Raw genomic sequence first — 27,813 nt, 5'->3', positions numbered from 1 at the left:
GGACACTTGAGTCAATCAGGAGTTACCTCAAGCTTCTATATGGAGAGTGGAATTTTGTCAATAACTTTTAAATGCCCCATGTAATTACTGACACATACTTCTTAATACAAGACTTAAGAGGCTTGTGTATTCACGTACTGCTGATTGAAAGTTTTGCCGTCAGCTCATCTGCTAGTCAGAATGGATGGTAACTACAAGTCTAAATCATGCAGACTTTCCTCCTACATCTTGTCAGATCAACCTTAGGTTATATTAATGAGAAATAAACTCTTCATATATTAAGTTGGAATTTGGAGGTTGTTTGTTACAGAAATATCCTACCTAAACAATATAACTTCACCCTGTTTTCCCTTAATACTGGTGTCCTGTTATATTTACTATTCATCTTGTTTATTATCTTCCTCAACTAGAATGTAGTCTTCAAAACCATGAGGGTCGGGGTTGTTTATAATGTTCACTGATACACTTCTAGTGCTTAGAACACTGCCTATTGTGGGTGCTAAATATTTGTTAAATAACTAAATGAGTGGATAAATGAATGAATCAATGTATAGATGAATAGGTGGCAGGGTCCCATTTAAACCATTTTGGGCTTAAGCAAGTTATAGAAATTATGTATCCTGGCAGGAGCATGCAGTTAAAACACACACACATACACACATCCAACATCCCACATATATATTTCCCCACTGAACACAGTAAATTTATAGCTGTTGCAGAAATATATAAGACAACTTGAGGTCATGAGAGTATATGAATAAATAATGACAAGATGAAAATTCTCTGTCCTCCTTAGGAGATGTTCATGTATCAATGTGAAACTTCTGAATCACTTGTATTTTTTCTTTTTTTTTTTTTTTAAAAAAAAGATTATTTATGCATACAAGAGCTGGGGTACAGGCCAGAGATGTGGGGGGGGTGGTGGTGAGAGGATTCACCAGAGACAGAGTGGGGAACAGAATAGGCAGATTGACTGAAGTACATTGCTGAGGGGAGCAGCAGGCAAGGCAGGAGAGGTCTGCTGTGCCATGTGGGTCGCTCCCTGGCGGCCGGGGATTGAACTCGTGCTGCAGAGGCTGAGGATTGTTTCATACTGCGGTGCTTAACCCCTTGAGCCACCAGGGAGGCCCACATACTTGTATTTTTTTCTGATTAAGCAATAACTTAATAAACCCAACCATCCATCTAGCCAATTGATCCACCCTCTACCCATCTTACAGCGTATATTGCTAACCTGTTGGTATGACAGAGGACAAGGATGCAAACATAAATAAAACATGGGCTACCCCCAGTGGTTTGACAGTCTAAGGAGGAAGATGAATTTATTACATTATTGTCTAGCCAACAGAGAAAATACTTTTTCATACATTAAAATGCCCTGAGGAAGAAACAGAGCTTTTCATGTGTGGTTTTTATGTTTTTTTGTTTTTTTTTTTTTTTGAGAAGAGCTTGCAGTTCCGCCCTTTCGTGGCAGCTGTAAATTTAATATGATGAGTGTTTAATTTGACATATCACAGTCTCCCCTCATTTTTAAAGCTAAAGCCAACCACTGCTTCTCCTATATTCCAGCTACTAATCTGTGTGATCTCAGGGACTTGAACTTTCTATCATGATGGGAAGTATCTTGTTTGCTATTCATGGAGTGGTTTTCAAAAAGGAAACGTGTATGATATTTTATTGGCAGTGAACGCCCTTTGTTTGTTGTGAGAGAATGCTGCAGCGCCACTGGGCTGTCTCCATGTTTAATAGACCATAAAATTGAAATTTCCACTCTGACCTCCAAGAGATGAGATGAGTCAGAAAGTGATTCATTCTCTAATCAGTTGGAAGCACAACCTTTATTGTCATTTACCTTCAATTGGGTAAAAGCAAAGAGATTTTATTGCAGTAGCACTGAAATGATTACAGCAAGGAATGATGGAGGGAAGGTAGCTGTCACAATGGGGTGGGCAGCCCTTGACATTTTCTCCAACTGCTTCAGATTCTAGCAAGTTGGTTGCTGTAGGTCTAGTTTTAAAACTAACTCTATAGAAACAGAATGAAAGGGACCCTGAGACTGACTGTTGGTTCATTTTGCTTTGCTCTCTTAATGAGACCTATGAAATTCCACATGATTATGTTAGCTGAGACTGTTGCCATTCAACACAAGGACAGTCCTAATGATCATTTTCCTAATTAGCACCCCATTGAATCATAAAGATCCAAAAGATAACAGCAACATGACAGAGAACCAAGAAATGAAATACTAACTTAGTATTCATGAGCTGATCTTATTGTATTCGTGCCATGTTGTGACATTTTGTGCTACTATATGTCCTTGTTAGTCTGTCTTTTTAAAGGAGAAGGAACCTGGTGTTTTTGTTTTTGATTAATTGGTAATAATAACTGAAATAGATGAAATATGAGTCTCTGCCAGTAAATTTGAAAGAAGATAGTACCAATGGATGGAAGCTAGAAACAGGGAGTGCATAAGCCTTTGTTATGAGAAAGAGAAATACAGCTCCTGGCATCTGGAAACTTGTACGACCCTTACATGTGAGTGTTGATGTTGTTAGAAGCTGGTCTGGCACTCTCAGGCTGGCCATGATGGTTTCCTGTTTGACATAAACAACCTCAGAGCACCAGCATCCTGCAGGATTCTTCTGCAACCATCATGAAGTGAGGCAAAATAAGAACACTTCATGATCTCATGCAAGTGTAGACAAAAACAAGATGACTGATCAAACCACAAAGTACCAAACATTGCCCTTTTTAGCTAATAAATGATCTGCTGCTTCCTTACAATTAGAGTCTTAGTCTTATTCTACTCTGCCTTCCTAGATAAAATTTATTAAGATACCACTGACAGAAATGTCCCCACTTTCTGATATCACCTAATACAGAGCAAATCTGTGCTTCCATTGAACTTTAGCCAAAATTACTCAAGATTAAACCAAATCCTATAGTAAATCTTTTCAAATGTCCTCTTACCACGATGCCCTATGGTTTTTATGGTATGTGTTTTCATTCTTTATGGCATGTTTTTCTTTGATGCAATGAATAAGCATCTCAACTTACTCAGCCAGAAGTCGGTTCATGGCTATATTTAGTCTGATGGGTATTGCCAGTTGTGACATAGTCATTTTCAAAGTTACCCCTAGTTTAGCAAATTTGCATAATCAAGCTGCAAGGAGAGAGTCTCATCAGAGATATTTGGAATGGTGAGAAGCTGTTTCGAGTACCTTGACATGCTGTTTTGCATCACCTGCTTTACATTGTATTTGTGCCCTCCCCTTTTTAGAAAGCTTTGTGGATCTTAATACATAGACTAGAGGAATTGTTTTAATGCGAAACATTCCAAACTTATCAAGACACCCTATAATGTATTTGTAAAATTTAAGCAATGATAAAAAGATTATTTGTGTATTTATCACAGTTCAGAAATGAGCATATTTTGTTTTGCATTTTGCATTTCCTTGCTCTCTTTTGCCACAGTTGCATGTGTCCTAAGTAACCCATTTTCTGCTTTTTCAGTGTCGAGTGCTATAGAACTGGAAGTCACACCATATGTTTTCTTTTGTGACCTGTTTAGCACAGTATTTATGTGACCTTTGACAATGTTTATGTGAATATTGTTGCATTCATCTTCACTATCATGTCATATTTCTTTCATGTGTCTGTTTTCTTGTTGATCGACATTAATTTTATTTTAGTTTAGAATGTTAAAAAAGCTGTGATGACAGTCTTTGTACATATATGCACATGTGCAAATATGTACATTCTTTGTACTCATAACTTGATGAGTACATTCTTTGTACTCATAACTTGATGGACATGCACAAGAGTTTCCCTAGTGAGGTTTTTTAAAACTGTGAGTCTTGGCTCATTTCTGGGTTGTGATCAGTGTTACAGAGTAAAGAAATAGAATAGAAAACATATACACATACATAAGTATATGTGTGTATATGTGTGTACTAAACATATATACATAAATGTCTGTATGTAGATACTTATTTTCTGGATTGTGATATAAAATATATTTCTTACTGTGACCTTTGCCAAAAATATTTGGGAAAGATTCCCGTAGGGAGTACACCTAGGAATGAAATTGCAGGTCAAATGCAATTTTCAGCTCTACAAGATAATGTGAAATTGTTTTTCATAGTGGTTGTGCCAATTTAAACAGGAGCAGCTTGTATAAATGTTTCCTTTACCAACACGAAAAACTTCTTTTTCCAAACTGATAGATATAAATTGATATCATACTATGATTTAGCTTTGAAATTTTCTCATTAATGTAGTTGTGAGCATCATTTATAGATTTATTGGACTTTTTGTTCCTTTTCTATGATATGATTGTGTATATTGTCCAATTTCTATTAAGCTATTAGTCTTGTATTTACTAATTTATAGGTATTTTTTTGATGACCCCCTTCATCTCTGGAAATGTTTTTTTTTTTTTTTTCTTCAAGTCTATTTTGACCATTATTAATGCAACTACATCAAAATTCTTTTTTAAATATTTAAATGGTATTTATTTTTCTACCATTTGACTTTCCACATACCTAAGGAATGTGGATTCCTGTATGTAGCATATATGTTATTTTAATTGTATCTTTAATGCATTTAAATATTTGCTATCATATATGCTGTATATATAATATATGTGTGGTATGTACAAATATGTATGCATGCTGTGATATGCTATATATATCTTGAACCTGACAATATTTTGTCTTAAACTGTAGCATTTAGTCTAGTTATATTCATTGTGATTACTGCACTATTAATACTTTTTTCTACTGTGATTACTGTTTTCTGCATTTATATTATCTTTAGATCGATAAAGTATGTTTCTCTCACTCAGTTTATCTTTTCTATGAGAATAGATAGTATATGAGTTTTTATTTCCACTGGTTATCCTAGAAGTCACAACATTCATATTTAATTTTACAAATTAGTGGTTTTCCCTTCTCCCAATAATTAAAAGGAACTTAATATTTAAACTCCAAATGTCTTCTCCTTGGCTTGTAGATAATTGTTTTCCTGTATTTCTTTTTTTTTTTTAAAGATTTGTTTATTTATTTATTCATTTATTTATTTATTTATACAAGCACTGGGTACAGTCCGAAGCGCGGGAGGGTGAGAGAATTCACCAGAGCCAGAGCAGGGAGCAGAGCAGGCAGAAGGACCGAAGTACACTGCTGAGGGGAGCAGTGGGCGGCAGGAGAGGTCTGTGCGCCATGTGGGACCCTCCTCCGGTGGCCGGGGAGCAGCTGGGGATTGAACCGGTGCTGCAGAGGCTGTGGGCAGCTTCGCAACCCAGTGCTCAACCGCTGCGCCACCAGGGAGGCCCGTTTTCCTGTATTTCATGCATATCTTATTTTTAATGGAAAAATTTAGTTATTAGAATTTGTGTATATATCAGTTTATTTAAATGTATCCGTGTGATTTACCAGTTTCATTGTTCACCATTCCTTTTTATATCTCAGATCTATTTTATTTCCTCTTGAAGTACAGTGTTTAGAAATTCCTTTAGTGAGACTCTACTGGTGATAAATTATCTCAGTTTTTGTTGTGCTGAAAAATGTCTTTATTTCATCCTCATTTTGAACAGTGGTCTCTAGATGTACAATTCTAGGTTGATATTTATTTTCTCTCAGAACTTTGAAGACATTTCACTGACTATGGATTTCATTATTACTAGTGAAAGTCAACTGTCATTCTAATTGTCACTCCTTTGTATGTAATCTGGGTCTTTCTCCCCCACACACACCTCACTACTTTTAACACGTTCTCTTTACCTATATAGTGTTCTGTACTTTCACACAAATCTTCCTGTTTGGAAAGGAAGACTACATGTAGACCATCATCTCCTTAAGTTCAGGGTCCTTGTTTTCTTACTCGTGTCTGTGTTATGAGCCTTAACACCAGGGCCTCACACATAGTAGGGAAACAATAAATATTTGACATGTAGTGAATACATTTATAAATAATTATCATCCGTTTATGAATAATAAGGAAACTCATCTCTATATATTTTTTTTGTGTGTGGGACCCTCGCCGGCTGCCAGGGAACGAACCGGCTCTGCAGAGGCTGCGGGCAGCCCCACAACCCAGCGCTCAACCGCTGCGCCACCAGGGGAGGCCCCATAGAGACATATTTTTAATGTCTCAGCATATAGAATAAGCATATCTTGCCTCAGATGTCCTCAATAGTAGAATATAAAGGAGGAATATGAATCTCTTGGTTACTATATATATATATATATATATATATATATATATATTTTTTTTTTTTTAAGGATGAGGTTACCTATTTCCCTCTATAAATCTAAGGAGTGCTTAACTTGACTCACCATGTCAATAAGTGTCCAAGTGAAAGTTTGAAGTCCCGGGAATTTAATGTTAAAGAAATTAGGGCGGGATAAGTTCTGAATCCTCTGTAATCATTAACAACAAATAATGATTAAGCTACACACAGAATATGACTCATTTAATTTCAGTCAAACTCATTCTTCAGAACACAAAATACCTTAAGTCTTATTTTTCAAATACCAGAATGATGTGGCAGAGAGGGAGATAAATTCCATAGTGGATATGTTTATTTTCCTTCCTTTTTCTCTCCTTTTGGCCTATCATTCTATTCCCAGCATTCACACCAGCACTAACACACTAGGTTTTCACCCTTCTTTTTTTTTTAAAGATTTATTTATTCATACAAGAACTGGGGTACAGGCCAGAGGTGTGGGGGGGGGGTGAGAGGATTCACCAGAGACAGAGTGGGGAGCAGAACAGGCAGATTGAGTGAAATTCACTGAGGGGAGCAGTGGGCGAGCCAGGAGAGGTCTGCTGCACCTTGTGGGTTGCTCCCTGGCCGGCTGGGGATCGAACTCGTGCTGCAGAGGCTGCGGATTGCTTCATAGTGCGGTGCTTAACCCCTTGCACCACCAGGGATCCCCCTAGAGATTGTTTTGATGCAGCTCTGTGTTCAGACAGCTGACTCAAGCGCATGTCTGAGTTGAAGAAATACAAGGATTATAGTTACTGTTCTTGCAAGGATAGCAAGAGGTAGTGACTAATAATTCTGGGAAGGTCTTACTTGTTTTACGTGTTGGCAGTTCTAGACCTATGTGGTAAAGGCCCATGTCCTGGGGTGTCAGACTGTATGTTCCCTAATTTCCCCGTCACATGTGAAACTGCTGTCATGTCCTAGCCATCTCACCCCATACGCCTAGAATATGTGGGGGGAAGCAAATATTGTTTAAAAATGAACAATGCTGTAAAAAATAAAAATAATTTTAGAAAAAGAATATAAAAAAAGCAGCTGTGTTTTTGCGATGCCACTGTAAGATGGCTTTCAGACAATCATCTCTATTAGTGCCCTTGTTTTTGTTTCTTTTTGTGTAAACACTGCCCTATTGCAGAGGTTCATGATTAAAAAATAATCACAATGCCAGAAAGTCAATATTATAGGCTTTGCAGACCAGGCAGTCTTTGGTACAATGACTTGATTTTGCAGTTGTAGCAAAAAAGCAGCCACAGACAATATGTAACCAAGTTGCCATGGCTGTGTGGACACTGCATTTTGAATATAAATTCCATGGAATAAGGTGGTCTCCCCTTATCCATGGGGGATGCATTCCAAGACTCCCAGTGGATGCCTGAAAAACTGGATAGTCCCCAACCCTGTATATGCCATGTTTTTCCCTAAATTAAACTTTGATAAAGTTTAATTTTTTAAATTAGGCACAGTAAGCAATTAACAATCTTGACTGATGATAAAATAGTATAATTATAACAATATGCTGTGATAAAAGTCAATGTAGATATGCTCCCTCGCTCCCCCTACCACTCCCCTCTCTCCCTCCCTCCCCTTTTGGTTTTGTCCACCCCAAGGGATCATGTTCAGTGAAATAAGCCAGAAAGAAAAAGAAAAATACCGGATGGTCTCACTCTAGCAGGAATCTAGAAAACCTAAATAAGGGACCAGGAAAAAGAATAACTATAAGAAAGAAAATATCAAAATCAGCAAACAACTATGAACCAGAGACACACTATGGGGGGGTGGGGGGCGGGGAGGGGAGGGATTGGGGTCAAAATAAGGGGGTTGCAATTGTATGGGGAATATAAAAAATAAATTTATTTAAAAAAATGAACAATGATGTAAAAAATTTAAATAAAAATAAAAAAGTTATAAGAAAAAAAATGTATATACTATACCTAGCTCTTAGGCCCTACAAAATAGGTAGTGGAGTAAATCTGGCCCACAGGCCATAATTTGCCTTCTTCTGCCCTATTGCTCTTTTGATTTTTCCACATTTATCTTTTCATAATCTGTTGCAAGTCATTTCTTAGTTGAATAGTGAAGCAAGTATATTCTTATTTAATTATTGTATTTGTTTTCTTTTTCTATCAGAACAAGTTGCCATAATTGAGCAGCTTAAAACAGCACAACATATTATCTCACAGTTCTGTAGCCCAAAAGTCTGGGTTGGCTTGGTATGTTCTCTACTCAAGGTTAACAAGACTGAAATTAAGGTGTCAACTGGCTGAACTCTTGTTAGGAGGCTCCTGGAAGATTCTACTTCCAGGCTCATTTGGCTCTGATTTCTTTGTATGTAGGAATGAGGCACCCGTTTCCTGTATATGTTATTCAATCACCCGGATGTATTACTCTGGGGCTAGAAATATCTACTTGTCTCTCAGCTGCTTTTCTTGAGCCAACAAGTCAGAATTGTCTCCAATCTCACTGATCCTCATCCTGAATGTCCCATCTCTCTATATATCTTAAATTTTACCCCTCAATTCATGATACTTGAGTTATAGCTTTATTTCCTATCCTATCTATTGGAATAACTTCCCAGTTGGCCTGCCTGCTTCTGTTTTCTTCCTTCGCCATATAATGCTCCAGAGACAATATGATCCAACCTGAACGTCAAAAAAAAAGCTGCCCGAGTTCCCCATTGTCTCCAGAATGGCATTCTAACTCCTTCGGATCGCCTTCAGATATTTCTATTATGTGACCCAATCCTACCTTTCAACCTCATTTTCTATGACAATCCCTCATAGAGGTGTTGGGATAGTCGTAGGTGAACATGGCTGCCCCAGCACCCCATGAACCATGCTCTGAGAATAGCAGATCAACCTGTGTCACTGCAGTAAAGAGTTTGTGCAACCACGGCAGATAGGGCTTAAATGATGGGTCTAATTGTTCGAAGATCCTTCTTTCCCACCTTCAACATTCAATTGATCCTGAAATCCGGGCAGGCCTTTCTGCTGCCTACATGTTTCTCTCCCCCTGGCTGTTACTCTTGCCACTGCCCAAGCTTGGTGCTTGCCGTCTCTGTATTGGACTGTTGCCCTGGCTCAGCTGTCTCGTCCCATTCTCTTTTCACTTCCGACCAGTCATCATATAGCTTCAAGGTATATTTCTAAAGCAGAGTTTGATCTTGGTATCTTTGTCTTCAAAGCCTTCACTTGTTCCCTGGTTTTGTTTTGTTTTTTTTTTCCCTTATAGACTTAACTTACAGATCCAGTAGTTTAGAACTTGAACCCTAGGCCAAACTGCTTGGAATAGGATCCTGATCCTGCTACTTATCAATTGTGTGATATGGGTCTAGCATTTTTTGCTCTAAGGCTCAGTTTCCTCATCTACAGAGTGGGGTTAATAGTGTTTACACAGGGTTGCTATATGCATAAAAATATATTAAGTATAAATAGCACTAGCTAAGTACCTGGTACACAGTATATATTCAACTAATAGTGGCCAGTTTATAATCCTTCTAAAATGATTTTGAGTAGGGCTCTGTAAGTAACTATATTTTACTTAATTAGGGATTTTTGAGAGTTAATTATTTGGCTAAATAATTGAATTTCAATGATCTCTCATTTTCCTTGGAGTAGGCAACTAAGGATTGTAACTGGTGAATGGTTCTTTGAAGAAAAGGCAAAGCGTTTCAAGCAAGTCAATGTTCTAGGCACTGATGTTGTCCGACAGTCCATTTTAAGAAGAAGTCCAGGTAATTAAGGCAATTATTTGGTTTCTAAACTGCTTTAATCCTCATTTGGATGAGCTAAATAACTTCCCTGTAATATGTAGCAAATGAGAGTAGTTGAATTTCCTAAATCCCTTAGGTCATTTCAAAACTCAATAGCATGAAATCTAAAATCTGCGTTGCATACAAAAGGAGAGGAAGTCAGTAAAATCCATGTTGATTTTTTTATTTATTTGACACAGAGATTTTCAAAGGAGACATTTATCTTCATTACTGGCAGTTCTTTTCCTGAATGCGCTTGCAGTATTTTACTAAACATTTAAGACAGTAACATTAAACAGATGAATTCAATGAGTCACATTATAAAAGCAAACTTTGATTTTTTTTTCAACAGCATTTATTTCAAATTTCTTTTCAACATTACTTTTTCTAATCCAGTGGTTCATAGCCAAGGGTAGATATTAGCACTCGGGCTCCCATCCTCCAAGCCAGGGAAACATTTAGAAATGTAAGGGGCATTTGTGATTGTCACAATGACTTGGATGTGTGTGGGGGGGTGGAAGATAAATAACCACATTTAGTGGCCTGAAATTCACAGGACAGTCTCTCTCAATGAAGAATTATACTGGCACCAAATACAAACAAGAGCCAACTGAAGAATGCAGGTCTGTGAATTGAAACTACAATTTAATTGGTTGGTTACTGAATGAAATATATTTAGGACCACACTTTTCATGTAGAAAAGGGCATCTTTTGGCCTATTTTTAAACTACTTTGTCTTTCATACACTAGAGACAAATGTCCTTGTATTTTAGTCTAACTTCTATGGCTGGGAGCCTTAGAACTAATTTCAGTGCCACTTGCCGTTATGGCCTGAGCAACGAAGGGCTTTCCCAGATGGGTAACATCAGGTCTGATGTCACAGAGTGACAGAGTAGGGTAGAGTTAGAATTAAGTAGTTGGCAATGGCTGATTCCTGCACTCAAACCAGCACCTTCCAGAGTGTCAACTGTCCCTCAAATCATGATATGTCTCTACAGATGCCTGTCCTCCCAGGAAGTCTGACTTCTATGCTCAGAATTCAGGCTATCATTTCTAGAAGCCTATGCTAGAAGCTAGTCTTCAGGAATTCGGAGTTCATGAACCTGGGCTGGTCTGTCCTAAAAATATCTATAGAGGGATGATGTATCATTCCTGCTTTGTATGGTTCCTAAGAGAGCTTATCTCAGCAAACCTCCCACACATGAGCACTCATCTTAGTCCTCAGTTAACTCTGGATCACTCACCAGATTAGAAATAACAGTGTGACTGGGAGACTTGGTTGGGAATGTCATTGCAAATTATTATAGACTTCCTTGTCCTGTGTCCATGTAGGAAAGTGAACACAGACTAGAAAATTGCTCTCATTTCTGGCCATTTGTATTTAAATTCGTCTTCTGATTGTTTTTAATGAGGAGCTGAAGAAAGCCAAGAGCAAACCTGCCAGGATGCAGCAAAGTCTGACACGTCACCTTCTGCTGGGCAGAAGGCCAGCCATGATGGGCCCAGGAGGAAGGGGTAAGACACAGCTTTTCCAGAGGAACTTTTGATCTTTCTTCCAAACATCTCTAAAAAAAAAAAAAAATGCCTTCATTACTCAAGTCTGATATCACTTCTGTGACCCAGAGCTGGTCAGGGACTGAAGCGAGGTAACAGTTTGCTATTATTGTCCTCAGGATATGTGATTTTAATTACTTTCAGTCTTAGATAAATAAAGGTCCTTTCTGACCTGAACGTGTAAGTTTTTCTTTCATTTGCATATCTGCTCTTGTATCAGTGTTCCTATTACTTCTAGGTGGAAGGTTTCATATCAGAACCAGTCTTGTCTATAAAGAGGTGACAAATGCCTCTGTTGAAGAATTTTAACCCTCGCCTCCCTCCACCCCAATAGCTGACACATGAAATAGCCAAGTCAAAGATTTGCTGATTGGGTTTAAAACAGTGTATCTCCTGTTTATTTTATTTTTTTAAAGATTTTTATTGATACATACAAGAGCTGGGATGCAGGCCAGAGGTGTGGGGGTTGAGAGGATTCACCAGAGACAGTGGGGAGCAGAACAGGTGGATCCACTGAAATACACTGCCGAGGGGAACTGCGGGTGAGTCAGGAGAGGTCTGCTGTGCCATGTGGGTTGCTTCCTGGCCAGGGATTGAACTCGTGCTGCAGAGGCTGAAGAAAGCTTCATAGTGCTGACGCTTAACCCCTTGCGCCACCAGGGAGGCCACATATCTCCTGTTTAAAACGCAGGCTTACTTATGGTTAAAAAAAAAAACCCACATTTCGCACTTCACTAACTTAATTCAGAAAGCAAATTTTTGTGTCAAGTATAGAGAATAGCAAAGGCACATGGGGAGGCAAGGCTTAAGGAAGTGTTAGGAAACTGGGGGCAAAGGGTCCCATTAAGGGAAAAAATTCAAATTCAAAAAAATTCAAAAAAAGCCAAAATTCAGGCTGTAAGAACCAGAGGTGAATGACTGCTTCACAGCCCTGCATTTTACAGTCTTCTTTTCTCAGGCAGCTGCCAGCTCGTTTTGAGGCTGAGGTGGGGTGAGGTCTCGTACACATCAAGTCACATCACAGTCCTTTCCCAGTAGCGTTGCTCTGTGTTCTCTGCAGAAGTCCGTGGAGAGATCGCCAGCAGCTGAGTCTTCATCTGGCTCCATAGAAAGTTTGCAGGTTTTTTTTTTTTTTTAAGAATCTTGATTTCTGAATACCAACTAAATCTAAATGTCGTCTTACTCAAACTCTATTGACTAACCCTGTCTTGGCTAATTAGCAGAAATGAGAGGGGAAGATAGGCCAGAGTAACCATTCTTCCATGTTCAATCTGTTTATCCTGATTCAGGGCTCCCACAGTGCCTTGTGCCATGCATCACTGGGTACTTTGCACTTTGACACCACCACCACCCAGCACACACACTTAATTGTAAGCTCCTGTTGTGTAGAACAGTAGCTCTTTTATTTTTGTGCAATACCAGCCACAGTGATGCGTGGGCCCAGCAGACACAGTCCATGGCCTTGTTGAATTAGAAACTTAGAGCCCAGATGTGTTCAAGAAGTTATAATTCGTAGGCTCCAGCCCAGGCATCACAGCATAGGTTACAGAATGGCAGACTTGGAACTGGGAGACAGTAGTGATTCCCAGCTCAATGAAATGTATAACCCTGAATGGTCCACACAATCCCAGCACTGAGCAAGCCCTGCTGGAAATCCACACTGGGATCTGATGGTTCTTAGTCTTCAAGGAACACAGTGCAAAGTTCGGGAGAAAGGGTGCACACCTGAAAAGTAAATATGTAAAGAAGAATTGTTGGAAAATATAAGATGGCAATAAGAGCTGTCTGAAGCCTTCTGAAAAACAAAGTGGGTGTTAATTAACTACAAGAGATGTCATAAGGCAAAAGATAATCAAGTGCTAAATGAGTGGCTTATGTAATGTTGGGAAGATGCAGGGCCTGTCTGAAAAGATGTTGGACTGTAAGTGAAACATAGATGAGGTCCAGGATAGCAAAAGGGGGAAGGGGGGGCGAGTGAGTCCAGGTGGAGGAGACACCTTAAATGCCAGTGCATAGATGGAGACTTGTATCAGTGCTTCCCAGAACAGCACAGACTGACATTATATTAAGTGCTATTCTCACCAAAAATGTAATTTTCCCAGTTCGACTGAAGTTTCTGACATTTTTCACAAGATAGTCTTCCAAGGGTCTTTGAAACAGAGACAACTTGGCAGATTCTATTAGTGTCCCAGTCCATTGGAATTTATTATTCCTCCAAGAAAACTGTAGAATGTAAAGTTAATGAACTGGTTTGTTTCAATGCCACCACCAAAAGAATATAGCTTTGCTTTATTATTATTATTATTTTTATTTTTTAAGATGCACTTAGAAACAACCATGTTTAGGGCATTCAGTAGCCTGGTTCATGACTTGAACCTTGGCTCCTCAAAAGCTATTTTTCCTAAGTTCCACATAATTTAGTGAAATGGGAATGCAGTTGAATTTCTTCCAACTGGAGACAATTCATTGTTCAAACTTCATTACCCTGGGGGATCGTGTCATGGAAGATGTAGAGATGATTTCCCCCACGTGGGCTCTGTCGTTTCACAAATGCAGTTGGGTCCTAGTATCAGGCAGCACTCAAGGTCCAGGCACCAGGCAGCGGGCAACAAAGGCAGAGTTGGGCTCTCAGAGAGCACAGTCCAGTTATTTGCTACCTTATTTTGTCCCAGAGGCTTATCCAGCAAAGTAAATTCAAGCTCCCTTTTCTTAGCACCCTTACAAACAGGCAATATGTCTTCATTCTTAGGTGACCATGGTGAGTTGCTGTTAACGGTCTTTTTCTTAGCAGGGCCAGAGGCCTGACTTACCAGCAAGTCATCTGGCCTTGGGAAAGAATGTCCTAACCGCCTCCACTGCCACCCTTGACACTATGCTGCAGAGGCACTAGGAACTCTCCAGAACCCTTAGCCCCAAGGCCACTGTAAATATGAATCATTTAGTCTTGAAAATTACCAGAAATGATAACCTTGAATGATAATTAAAATGTCTTGGGGGCCTCCCTGGTGGCACAGGAGGTTAAGACACAGCACTATGAAGCTATCAGCAGCCACTGCAGCACAAGTTTGATCCCTGGCTGGCCAGGGAGCTACCCACATAGCACAGCAGACCTCTCCTGTCTTGCCTGCTGCTCCTATCAGCAGTATATTTCAGTAGATCTGCCTGATCTGCTCCCCACTCTGTCTCTGGTGAATCCTCTTACCCCCATACCTCTGGCCTGCACCCCAGTTCTTGTATGCATAAATACATAAAATAAATATTTTTTAAAAATAAAATGCTTTCTTTTTTACCTGACTTTTCAATATATATAATTTCAGATTTCTTCTTAGCAAGTTCAGATCAGCCACCAGAGGAGAAATCATAACTCCAAAAACTGAAGGTGGACGGAGCTACAGCTTGGACTTAGACTGCCAGCATTTTCGGAGTTTCAAGTCAGTCTCTGGTTCAGACAGGTAAGGGACCCTGAGGACATACCCTGAGGATCAGGTTGGCATATTTCCACCCAAACAGCGCTTCTCTATAGCCTGTAAAGTATTGCCTCTTGGAGAACTAACACATCTTGTGAAAAGCCAGGAGGCTATTTTTTGGTTGAAACAGAAAGCATTTGCCCTTCTTCTGAAAATACAGCTTTTGAAATCATCTGTGTCACCTGCAGGGATGAGACTTTATGTTATTGGGATTCAGGGCTAAAATTCAAATGAAGATGCACGGTGAAAGTAAATTCTTTTCATTGATTTCTTGATCTTTCTCTGTTTAAACTTCTTCAAAAGAAACCCGAACTGCCATATACATTCCTTGAAGCTCTTTAAAAAGTATTAATAATTTCGTCATTTGAATTGCCTCTGAGAATTTCCACAAATTCCACCTTTTTCTATTTCCACTTCCTCCAACTCATTATCAGTGGGGCCAAATGAGAATCGTCTATGCCCAATTATCACCCTGTTGAGAAATAGAAGTAGCTAAGAGCGTAGTCATTTTGTATCAACCTTGATTTCCTTTAGCCCGCTGGAGCATATGTCAAAGCATATTTTCATGATTAGTGTATTATCAAAGCTAGAGATGAGAAAAAAAAGTCTAGCTTTATGTTTCCCTGGTTTGTCTAAATACTAACTCCCTTGTGTTTGCTACCGCTGCAGCACTTCTGCAAAGTTAGATAGTAAAATTTTCTTCCCTCAAGTTCTGCAAGCAGAATTACATTCTCCCCTGGATTTATTTTACAGCATGGAACAGTGAATTCCCCAAAAGAGTACACTCTTGACTATTGGGCTTGTTTTCATGGTGACTCTCCATATCTGCTTTTTAGTATTCCTACAAACTATAGTCACTTTTTTTGTCATCACAAAAAAATAAGCTAGCATTTAAGAAATCATTTGTCACCTACTATCAAAAGATCTTTACTGCATTTAGTATTTTCCCAATTTTCAAGAATGTAGGCAGATTTCCTTTGTCATAGGAAATTTTTTTATTTTATATATTTTTTACATCATTTTTCATTTTTGCACACTGTATGCTTTTTTATTTTGGCTATAGTCCCCCTACAATTCCCACCTTCCTTGTTTTGATCCTACTCCCTCCTCCCCCCACCCTGTAGTGTGTCTCTGGTTTATAGTTGCTTATTGATTTTAATTTTTACTTTATTATAATTAGTCTTTTTCCTGGTCCCCTTATTTAGGTTTTCTAAATCCCTGCTATGAGTGAGACCATCTGGTATTTTTCTTTTTCTTTCTGGCTTATTTCGCTGAGCATGATCCCTTCCAGCTCCATCCATGTTGCTGCAAACTGCATGAGTTTATCTTTTTTGATTGCTGAGTAATATCCCATGGTGTATATGTACCACATCTTCTTGATCCAATCATCTATCTTTGGGCATTTGGGTTGTTTCCATAGCTTAGCTATTGTAAATAGTGCTGCTATAAACATAGGGATGCAGGTGCCCTTTTGAATTAATGTCTCTGTGTCCTTTGGGTAAATACCTAGGAGTGGAATTGCTGGATCATATGGAAGCTCCATCTTTAGCAGGTTGAGGAATCTCCACACAGCTTTCCATAGTGGTTGGACCTGTTTGCACACCTACCAGCAGTGCCGGAGAGTTCCTTTATCTCCACATATGATAAGAAAAATTAACTATGGTTGCCTTTGTCCTTAAAATAATTTCCTTTGACTTCCCTTGGGGTAACCCCATCTCATGTCCCATAATGCCTTTATATAAAAGTGTTGGCTTTGATTGTTAAACTCTGACTCTCAGAAAGCAATCAATTTTATCCGGAGGTGATGAACTAGCTTAGTGTTCCCACTTTATCTCCGTCTATCAGGACTCCATGCATCAGCATCTTGGCTTACGCTTCATGCTAGCTAGCATTTAAGGGGACAGAATATATAAAACAAGGGAATGTGTAGCTTCCAATTAAAAAAAGTTCCCAATTGAAAAAAAAAAAAGTCCCCAGTACAACAAAATTAGATTACTTCACCTTAAATTAATTTTTCTTGTGACTCATCAAAAATAATGGGCTCTCCTCAGCGAAATAAGCCAGAAAGAAAAAGAAAAATACCGGATGGTCTCACTCATAGCAGGAATCTAGAAAACTTAAATAAGGGACCAGGAAAATAAATAACTATAAGAAAGTGAAAATCAAAATCAACAAAAAGCTATGAACCAGAGACACTTTTTGGGGGGTGGGGGGCGGGAAGGGAGGGATTGGGGTCAGAATGGGGGGGTTGCAATTGTATGGGGAATATAAAAATAAAATTTATTATTTATAAAAAAAATAATAATGGGCTCTCTCTCCAGTGTCAGGGTGCTTATACCATTTTTCCAGGATCTATCTGCCTGGGTTTATTGAGTCTTGTCGACCGTTGAGTATAAATAACCATAAAGCTATAAAGTTGTGTGGACATGTTTACCTAGGAGTTTCTTGTACTTGTAGGTCTCCAAGTAGACTATCTTTTAAATTGTAGATACCTGAAGTGGTTTACAGATAATTAGGATACAGTCAGGTGTGGTTTGGCTTCAGCATGCCAAGAACATTGTTTTCCCATTAAGAGACCAAGATGAAAATTCATACATTGTGCAAAAATGAAAATTGATGTTATATATATATATATATATATTATAAAAACCAAAGAAATAAAAATAGAGAGAGCAAAGATGCTTGGGATGTCAGTACCACAATATGTCCTTCCTTTTCCTACAACCAGCATTTATCAGAGTCTCATTAATGCACGGCCCCGGTGGGATGACTTACATTATCCCAAAATCCTTCCTTATAAAGTTGGCACAGGAGGTAGCACATCTTAAATCTCATCACCTAAAGAAGTTAATTTCCTTTTGTTTATTTGGAGCTGTAAGCAGTTCTACAACTCCAGCAAGTAAAACTGGTGGACTTTGTTTTCTTCTGACGTTCTGCAAACACAATTGCATTTTCCCCATGTAATTCATCTAAGCATATGCAACAGAAATTCCCCCAAAGAGATGGCAAGACTCCAGTCTCTCTGGTTTCTTACCTAACCCAACAAGCAATTAATTTTCCTTTTTCCTCTAGAAGGCATGTTTCTTCATGGTTCAGTGTTCTTTTCCTGGAGCGGCTGGGCTTGAGCATTTTTTTGATGCTTTAGAAACTTAAGGACAAAAGGATGTCAGCTCCCAGTCTCTTGGGGTGAACCAAAATAAATAAGGGCTAAAAGAAACGCAAACGGCAGGGCAGGAATGGGTGGGGGTGCATGCCTTGAGGGCAGCAGAACCAACTTCAGTGAAGCACAGGATGTTCCTGCGGTTCTAGCAATAGTAATTGACCACAGGTTTGGTGCAGACTTCAGTGGGCTCGAGGGAGGGGCTTGGCTGGGATAGAAGCATCTCTTGTCACCTAGGTGAACCTCATGGAAGCAGTGAATGGCTGTCACACAGGCTCTGAGATACTGCCTTGGGACTAGAGTTCGAGGGGGCAGACTGCTGGGGCCTGCCTGGCTTGTTGGGGGCTCAGACTGGAATGAATGAAGATGGGGCTGGCATAAAATAGGCTTTCAGAGATCAGACTAATGGTCGCTTAGAGCCCACTAACTGCATTGGGCTAGATTCTGGGCTTCTAGATCCCAGGGAGCAGGCCTCTGATACCCCTGGTTGTACCCTCGGGGAGGGCCCCAGGACTCCAGTCTGCCCCTAGGAGTAGGTCTGAAGGGGTCCAGGCTTCATTGAAGAACAGGGTCCTGATCCCATAGGCTGTTCCTGGGCAGAGGGCGCTGGTATCTCAGCCTCTCTCCTAGGGCAGGACTCTGGGGGCCCTGGCTCCTGTGAAGGACGGGCCTGAGCCACCTCAAACTCTGTTCCAGTGCCAGACTGTGGTTCCCCACATTCCTCTGAAAGGCTGGGCTTTGGCAACCCAAAGTGCTGCAATCGTTCAAAAAAGTGGGAGAAGCCTCAGATTTATGCTCTGGGGCATTCAGCAATTTAGAAATCTCAGCCGACGGGGCCTGTAGTTCAACCACAACCATAGAGGCCCCGCCCAGAGAGGTACACATTGGCTACAGGATACTAATGTGCTTCATCCTCACTTCCTGGATTTTGGGGACTTTACTGGGGTGGGGTCTAGAAGGACTTGCCACAGGTGGTTTCCCAGGTACCTCCTCAAACCTTATACAACTCTTTTGGTCAAATACCCTTACTGTACTCCATCCCCAGCACAGGGCAGGTCGGGTCTACTGGACTCTGGGGGCCCATAGGGTGGGTGTGAACTTGGTTTTGGTGTGAATGGTGAGAAGCCATGACACTGAATAGGAGGTTGGAGCTGAGGGGTTAGGGGAAGGTTCCCTTTGAGCCCTTCTAACCTGGGATGGAAAGTGGCACCACCTGGCCAGGGAGGGCATCAGGTGGGAGTCACTCCGCTGGAAAGATGACTCTGTGCAGTTTATCTTAATGGCATCCACTGGGCCAGATGAAGTGGCCCCTCCTCCTTCACCTAAGTGACACCTTCATGCTCTCTTCCAGGGAGAGAGGATGCAGGCTGGACTGGGGTCTCCGGGAGTAATCCTGAGACCTGGCTCTCTGATGCCCAGCTGCTGCCACCTCTCTCTTTGCTCCTGGAGCAAGTAGAAGGGGAAAGGAAGGTCCTGAGGATGGAATCAGCACCTCTGACCTCTGGGGACACAAGATCTGATCCCTCCCTTCTCAAAGCAGGAAGTACTGGCAAGATCCAGTCACTGGGTGGAGGTTCTAGGGCCCAGATATGCAGAGGTCCAGGCACCCTGGTCCCTCCAGATAGGGTGTCCCTACTTCCCTGGAATATGGACTCTTATTCCAGACTGGACTGGCGCCCCCAGTGACAGCTCTATACCCCCTCACCTGACAGGATTTTGATTTAGGCTCCGGAAGCCTTTGTCTGGGGAAGGGACCCAGGCCCCACATTTTATCCCCCAGAACCTCAGGGGTCCTAGAGCTGAGTGCTCCCCAACAGTATTTGTGATTTCTCTGTTCATGTGTGGCTTTCGGCCTGGGGTCTGCTGAGTCAGAGGGAGCCCTGACTGTGGAACTTCTGCTTTAATCTCCTGCACCTTGGTTCTCCTGGTCCCGGGTGCAGGATTTGACTGTCGGTTCTGGGTGGTGTGGGCTCTGTGCGAATGTAATGAGTAAAAGATAAACCCCAGAGGACAGGATCCTTCTTAGCTTGGAGGGTGCTCGTGACGGCGTACAACTGTGCCAGAACCCTTCAGGGTCACCCACACTTCCTTCTTTTTCCCCCTGACTCTCCCAGCTTCAGCAGCATCTACTTAGCTGGTTTGGAAATTACAGCAAGCTCCTGATTGGCTGGGCTGCGGAGGCGTGTGCCTCCTGACCCCGCTGTCCAATCCGCAGGCTTCAGAGGCGGGGCCCAAAAGAGCGTGGGCTTTGTTTTTCAAAACACAGGTAATAGAAGACTGGAAATGATGCATTATCATATACCTAACTGGATTTACGTCTTTTCATTTGTTTCAAAGTGAGAAGTATGAATGGGTCAGGCAAGGCCTAGCAGCCTCTCAGAAGAGGCTCTTCAGTGGTTGTTAAGGACCTGACATATGAGGCAAAGGAGATTTTTTAAAAGACTATAAATATAATCTATAAGTAATGAACAGAATGCTCTTTGAAGCACTGATTCCTAAGATGCCTTGTCGATGTGGTATGATATGTGACATCTTTATCTGAAGACATGCTCTCCCAGAAATGGATGCATAGGCAAGAATTCATAAGCCGGTGATTTATTAATGAAAGGATTCCAGAGGAAACCAATAAGGGAGTAAGAGTAGCAGAATAAAGAAGAGGGAGAAGCTACACATTGGTGCTGCCTCAAATGAGGTTTGAGTTTGAGGATGCTGCTTGATTTGCAGAAACACGCTGGGCATAAATTGTATCTCAGAGTTTTTCCATTTTTGAGGCGCTGGCTCATTCTACTATTTTACCAACCAGTCATTGACTAAGAGTCTCTTGGGTAGGGTTTCCAGTTTTAGAAAATAAAGATATAGGGTACCCAGATCAATTTGCATTTCAGATGAACAACTTTTTAAAAAGTATGCCTCATAAAATATTTCATTTATATGCCACATGAACATTAGTATGTTTTAATACTAAAAAATTCATTTATCTGAAATTCAAATTTAACTGAGAGTTATACATTGTATCTGACAACTCTTCTGGGGGGATGGAGGAGACACACTCCAAGGTATGTCACCACTCTGAAGGCCTCAGGTAGAAGCCATGATAGAAAAACACTCAGAAACTAGGGTTTGACATGCAAAGCTGGGACAGGGGATCCAATTGGGACTTCCATAATGTCCCCTAAAATGCATAAAGAGAAAGTGGAGTTTTGAACATGAAATTCACTCTGTTCAGTAAAAATAGATAAAGGATGATGCTCTGTTTCTCAGCAGCACTTGGATCATGTTGCTGGAGGAGAGGGCAAACATTTTACCATGGGCCCTGGTCTCATTTTCATAACCAGCTGGTTTCTCACCCTTCTTCCTCTCCCCTGCACCTTCCACATCACCTCTCCCTGCAACGCATAGCGGTTTTCTCCAGTTACTCTCAGTTGCTGTCTGGGAGGCCTAGGATGACCATCCACTGTGTGTCACAGTTTCTGTGACACTTTACAAACTGCTTTGGTTGGCTCTGATCCAAAGCAGAGGCCACAGCACTCAAGGCCGCCCTTAGTCCTAGTGCGCATTCTAAGCACCGCACTTGCTGTCACTTCCTCACCCCCCCTCACCCCCCCTTTCTCTGTGGTACCGTCAAGACTAGAGCAATCATTCTTCCCTCATAGCTATTATTTTGGTAAAGTGAGCTTATGAAAGCGCTCCATCATTAAATGATACGACATCCTTTTCTCATCAGAAGTAAAATTATTTTCCTGTCCTGAATGTAATTTTCGTGGACCATTTTGCAATCAAGATGCCAATTAAGCAGCATCCTCTTACTAATAATTGGAATAGAGCAAGGTGAGTGTGTTCGAGCTCATCCGCGAAGGCAATGCTGGTTGGTTTTTGCATAGTAGCTGGAATGCTTTGTAGTTAGTTGCAAACCCCTTTCCTTACCAGGCTTCAGAAATTATTCACATTTATAGCACATCTCTAAAAATACATAAATATTACCCCATAATCTCAGCCACAACAGTGTGTGACACAAAAGGACAAAGACTTTAAGGATTGTCCTCCAAAGGAAAATCAATTTCACCTCTTTCCTGTGCCTTTGCTGTGTCTGATACTCCTTCTTCTTTCTTCCTATTTTAACCTACTTGGGTGAACTCACCCCTCCATAGTGGGAGCAGGGGGTAGGCGAGCAAAGTCACATGTCATCACAGATGCTAACAGCCTAATGCGATTCACAGAAATATGGTAACCTGAGTAGAGTAAGTCATACTTCCATGATGATGAACATGAGCTGAACAGGCAAGAAAAGGTGAACTCAAAAGAGGATTTCATTTACTTGTGCTGTGACCACATCAGTGGGAGTTCCATAAAGTCCGGAGTGGCCAGATAATTCCTCAGCTCTTAACTTCTACTTATACCTCAAGACTACCCCTTTTAAAACTCATCCTTTGGGCACCATGCCCATCTAACTTGACTGGGAGTACCAGAAGGAAACCCTGAAATAAGGATTTCAGGAGCAAGTAATTTACTTAGGGTGTAGTCTTGAAAACCCCAGGGGACTGAGAAAGTGAGCCATGGAATGAAAAGAAGGCAAAAGAATGTGTATCATTATGCCAGTCACCACTTCTGGCAACTACGGCTCAACCTCACTGGATGACTCTTGGGATGGTGTTCAATACAAGTCACAGTTGTCCTGTCAAGAGATTGGGGGTCTGGGATCTGTATAAACCAGCTTTCTCTTTGTTGGTTGAGGGCCGGTTCGGAGGCCCGGACTCTCTGGCACTTGTGTCTTGCTCTGTGCACAAAGCTTCAAGCTCCTGTGATCTGGAAAGGTCTTGGGCTTGAAATAGAGGTGTTCTCAGTAAGCGGGGTTTTAATGAGGAGAGGCGAGTGCTGCAGGAAATGGGGGGAGCACTGATACCTGCTTCAGCATCCCTCCTTCAAAGATCCAGTCTGTCAGACTACCAGTTGCTCAGCCTCTGATGTATGTTTGCTTTACATTCCTGTGACTTCCCGTATTATGATTCCCATATCAGGATTAAGGAACCTCAGTAGTTCATCCAGACTCTTGACACTATCCTGTGGTTGCACCACAACTGAGTTCTTGACTTGTCTCCCCCTTGCTACTTAACTGTTTTTCTAATTTTGTTTCCCCCACATTCACTGTCTCAGCTGGTTTTCTTTCTAGGAACTAGATGAACACACTTCCATCCTCCAACCTAATACATTTCTTTCTTACTCACTGCCATGTCAAGTGTATTATGTGATATATTTATTCTCAGGGTAGTGAAGACACAATATTGGCCTTTCTTCTACAAATCATTGAGTAAAGATCTAGAAATTGCTCACCTATGCATCTTATCTGAATAAATTGAACACAGTGCTATCAGCATTATGGATCTAGAATGATATGCCAAGTGGAAAATGTTGACATTCTTAGGCAATGATACCATTCCACTCCTTATTAACTCCCAATTTGGCAGGAAAGATTGGAACAACTAAATAATTTCAAGACAATATGGCATTGTGATCGAAAGATGTTCTGTGTATTATGGGAAAACTAAAGACAGACTTTTGTACTTTCAGAGGATTTCAGGAAGCTTCATGGAGTGGGCCTCTAAGCGATTTGAAGGGATGAGGAGGAATTGGCCAGGTGAAGAAAATTAAGACCATTCTAGACAGAGAAAATAGAAAGTGCAAAGGAAAAGAGGCATAAAGCAATCTTGCCTGCACTGGAGAGCAGCTCAGGGTTGTAGAGCATAAATATTGAAATGTGGTGTGCAAGAGACAAAATGCAGAGCTAAGTTGAAACAAGATGTGGATGGATTTGTTTCCCTTGATAAGTTCCTAACTATAAGCAACGTGGGTACAAGAGTTTAGCAAATCTGAACTAAGTACAGACTAAGTGCTTGCTCCACTTAGCTACCGAAAGCTCAGTTCTATTAAACATTTGCTTTCCTTGGTGTCTGTAGAAGACATGACTTTCTTACTCCTAACTTCTAGTCTACCCATGGTTTTCCATGGCTGCTGTCTTCTCTTCCCAGAGAGGGAGCTGCCAGACATTATTTAAAAAGAAGACATAGAATTTGGTATTTTACTGTGATAGTAAAAGACCAAAACAGTATCTGAATGAAAGTCTACCTGTTCTTAGCATCTCTTTCATCATAACTAGTCAGTCCTTTCTTCCCTCTTAGTGACTGTCTCCTCCATTTTAGAAGCATCCTTTTAGGGCCTCCCCGGTGGCGCAGCGGTTGAGCGCTGGGTTGCGAAGCTGCCTGCAGCCTCTGCGGCGCCGGTTCGATCCCCGGCTGCTCCCCGGCCACCGGAGGAGGGTCCCACATGGCGCGCAGACCTCTCCTGCCGCCCGCTGCTCCCCTCAGCAGTGTACTTCGGTCCTTCTGCCTGCTCTGCTCCCCGCTCTGGCTCTGGTGAATTCTCTCACCCTCCCGCGCTTCTGACTGTACCCAGTGCTTGTATAAACAAATAAATAAATAAATAAATCTTTAAAAAAAAAAAAAGAAGCATCCTTTTAAAGGAAACAGATCCTTTAAGGAAACCCTAGATATTTTAAACCACCCGTCAAATTAGCTTTTCTTTTAGCAAATCAAATTAGAGACTCATTATAGAATTAACAGTGAGATCCACTGAACCAAATTTCAGTGAGTGCCCACCACATTGTCCTGTCTCCAGGGAAGAAAGGGAAGGAAAGTACATGTGATTAAGCAACAGAAAGCCTGGGCCTTCAGAGAAAATTGCAGCCAGAGAAACTGTCTGAAGAATTGCTGCTGCTGCTTCATTTCTATACTTCCTTAATTCTGCGTTCAGGAGCCCCTGTGATGGTTCATCTGTGCCTACATATAACGCACACGCGCATGCACAGACACACACACGTGCACACATAATACACATGCACCCAATATATGAAATGAAGTTCATTCTCTTGTGATATGTTGACTTCTTCAAAGAGTTTGGTCTATATTATTTTTTCTTTTTTTAATTTTTAATTTTTTATTATTTTTAAATTTTTTACATCATTGTTCATTTTTAAACAATATTAACTTCCCCCCACCCCCTCAGGTTGAGTCCCCATAGAATTTCCTTCCCCAAGGCACCATCACCACAGTCCCCTGTGCTCCTCCCTCCCTCCCTCTGATCCCTCTCCCACCTCCTCCCCTGCAGGAGGTCTCTGATTTATAATGGTCCGTTTTTGCTTTGTTGTGTTTTGTACTGTTGTTATTTTTTTTACACTGATGTCTTATTTGGTTCCCCTATATTCCTGCTATAAGTGAAACCATCTGATATTTTTCTTTTTCCTTCTGAGTATGTGCCACATCTTCTAGATCCAGTCTTCTATTTCCGGGCATTTGGATTGTTTCCAGGTTTTACCTATTGTAAATAGTGCTGCAGTAAACATAGGGCTACAGGTGCTCTTTTGAATCAATGTTTTTGTGTCCTTTGGTTAGACCCCTATTAGTGGAATTGCCGGATCATATGGTAGCTCCATTTCTAGTAGACTGAGGAACCTCCACACAGCTTTCCACAGTGGTTGGACCAGTTTGCACTCCCACCAGCAGTGTAGGAGAGTTCCTTTTTCACCACATCCTCGCCAACATTTGTTGTTGCTTGTTTTTTTTTTTTGATATGTGCCATTCCTACTGGTGTAAGGTGATATCTCAGTGTGGTTTTGATTTGCATTTCCCTGATTATAAAGGATGTTGAACATTTTTTCATATGCCTGTTGGCCATTTGCATTTCCTCTTTGGAGAAATATCTTTTAAGTTCTTCTGCCCATGACTGGGTTGTTTATTTTGTTTTTGTTGAGTCACGTGAGTTCTTTGATCAGTCCTTCACCCAGGTCCCTGTGTTTGTGTTCCTGTGCACATGGGCACACACAGTGTTCGACAAACTATTTCTGCAAAAGTACACACAATTGATATTTTGGGTTTTATGGACCACATGGTCTCAGTCTCAACTACTCAGCTCTGTTAGTGGAACATGAATGCAGTCATGGACAACACTTAAATGAGTGGGCATGGCCGAATTACAATAAAACATTATGGGACTGGAATTTGAATTCCATGTTTTCACACATCATAACATCTTATTCTTCTGAATTTTTTGATCAGCCACTTAAAAATGTAGCAAACACTATTAGTTCACAGGCTGTATAAAAACAGGTGGTGGGTCCATTTTGATCCACAGGCCATAGTTTACTGATCCCTGGTATGACAGATTCCCTCCCTGACACAGAAAATGTCCTTCCCCTTTATCACCATCTGAGCCAGGAGAACAGCTCAGTGATTTTGATGTGAGCACGGTGCTGAGTGAGGAAAATGAGGGGCAGTGAGGAAAATGAGGAGTTGTCTATGAGGAGCAGACAGTGTGGGCGTAGAAATGTCTGAGATCAATGAACTTAATCCATAGTTCATCTGGGTGTTGTCTGCATTGCTTTCATTTTGGAATTGCTGGAGGCCTGGTCCAGGGGTAGTGGTGGGTTAAAACATGCTGATGCCTAGATCCCATGCTCAGAGAGTCTGGTAGCATTAGTGTTGGGTATATTCTGGGCATGGGAATTTTTAAAATTGCCCCAGGTATTTCTGATACGCAGCCAAGTGCAAGGGCCACCATCTCATACAAGACTGTTGACAAGGACATAGCATTGGGGGAATCACAAAAGACTGGAAGGTTGAGCTATATTCAACTTTCCCCTTTTATTTCTCATTTTTAACATCTCTACCCTATTGAACAGGCTTAGTTAACTTCCTCTCTTCCCTCACTTGTCTTTCTTACATAGTCATTTGTAAATCTGAAATAACTCCAAGGCAGAAAAGTTCATAAACTGCACAAAGAATATTCTACATTGTCTTTGTTGTGCTGCTCACTAGCCTCATTGCCCCAGGGTTAGTCCCTCTCAAGTGAATATTGCCTTTTGGTTCTTTAGGGCAGCACCTGTGTGACCAGGCAGGGCCACACTCAACATTGTCAGCCTAGCCTGGCAAAGTTGGATCCTGGGAAAGTCTTTCCTGACTGCAACTCCTGGGAGACTATTAGGTAAACCAGAAAGACAACTCCTTAAATTACAGTCTCTGCTCCTTTACCTTGGCTCCTTAATCTAGAAATGTATACATCTAGGAAGCCATTATCAAAGTTTGTGCCAGTAGGAATTAGAGGTAACAAAATGGAAGGATTTTTAAGTATGTTTCATGAAATGACTCTTTCCTACCCTAGGAGTTGTGTCTTTCAGGTAACCCAGATTATCTAAGCTCCCCAGTATCCTATCCCCACACGTTGGGCTCTATTAGAATGAGATCAGTGTATCTCTTTCTTGTCAGTTTCCCCATAAGTCCAATGTACCTGGAAGGTTCATTGGCACTGATTTCTAATATTTCTAGTTTTGTAAATAATTTCTGAATTAACATTGGTTTACAATACTGCATATGATTCAGAAATATAGGATCCTACCTGTTCAGATGTATGTTACCACATCACAGTGTAGGGACAGGAAGAGACAGAGCAGGATATCTATGATTTGAGCAGACGGGGTAAAGGAGGAGAGTTCTGGAGCCTTCAGTGGCTTTTGCAGGCCTTTACTGGGATTTATCAGGTACACAGCAGGCAGGGGTGCCAGGGGGGG

General features: G+C 41.0%; 1 protein-coding gene across 7 annotated transcripts in view; it reads left to right on the top strand.

Annotated features, from left to right (window-relative positions):
* Window positions 1-27,813, top strand: part of SYTL5 (synaptotagmin like 5) — a 185,814-nt gene that overhangs the window by 118,465 nt on the left and 39,536 nt on the right. For 6 of the 7 annotated variants that reach the window (XM_054695781.1, XM_054695784.1, XM_054695780.1 and 3 more), the window contains 3 exons: window positions 9,886-10,001; window positions 11,432-11,534; window positions 14,891-15,025. In XM_054695781.1, the coding sequence (XP_054551756.1) occupies window positions 9,886-10,001; window positions 11,432-11,534; window positions 14,891-15,025 (354 nt within the window). The remainder of the gene's footprint in view (window positions 1-9,885; window positions 10,002-11,431; window positions 11,535-14,890; window positions 15,026-27,813) is intronic. The other variant, XM_054695785.1, reaches the window with a different exon arrangement.

Source organism: Talpa occidentalis, unplaced genomic scaffold (assembly GCF_014898055.3).
Source record: "Talpa occidentalis isolate TD23 unplaced genomic scaffold, MPIMG_talOcc4v2.1 talOcc4.15, whole genome shotgun sequence".
Classification (NCBI taxonomy): Eukaryota; Metazoa; Chordata; class Mammalia; order Eulipotyphla; family Talpidae; genus Talpa; species Talpa occidentalis.
Note: the sequence above shows the minus strand (reverse complement) of the source record. Positions and strands in the feature narration are given on the sequence as shown.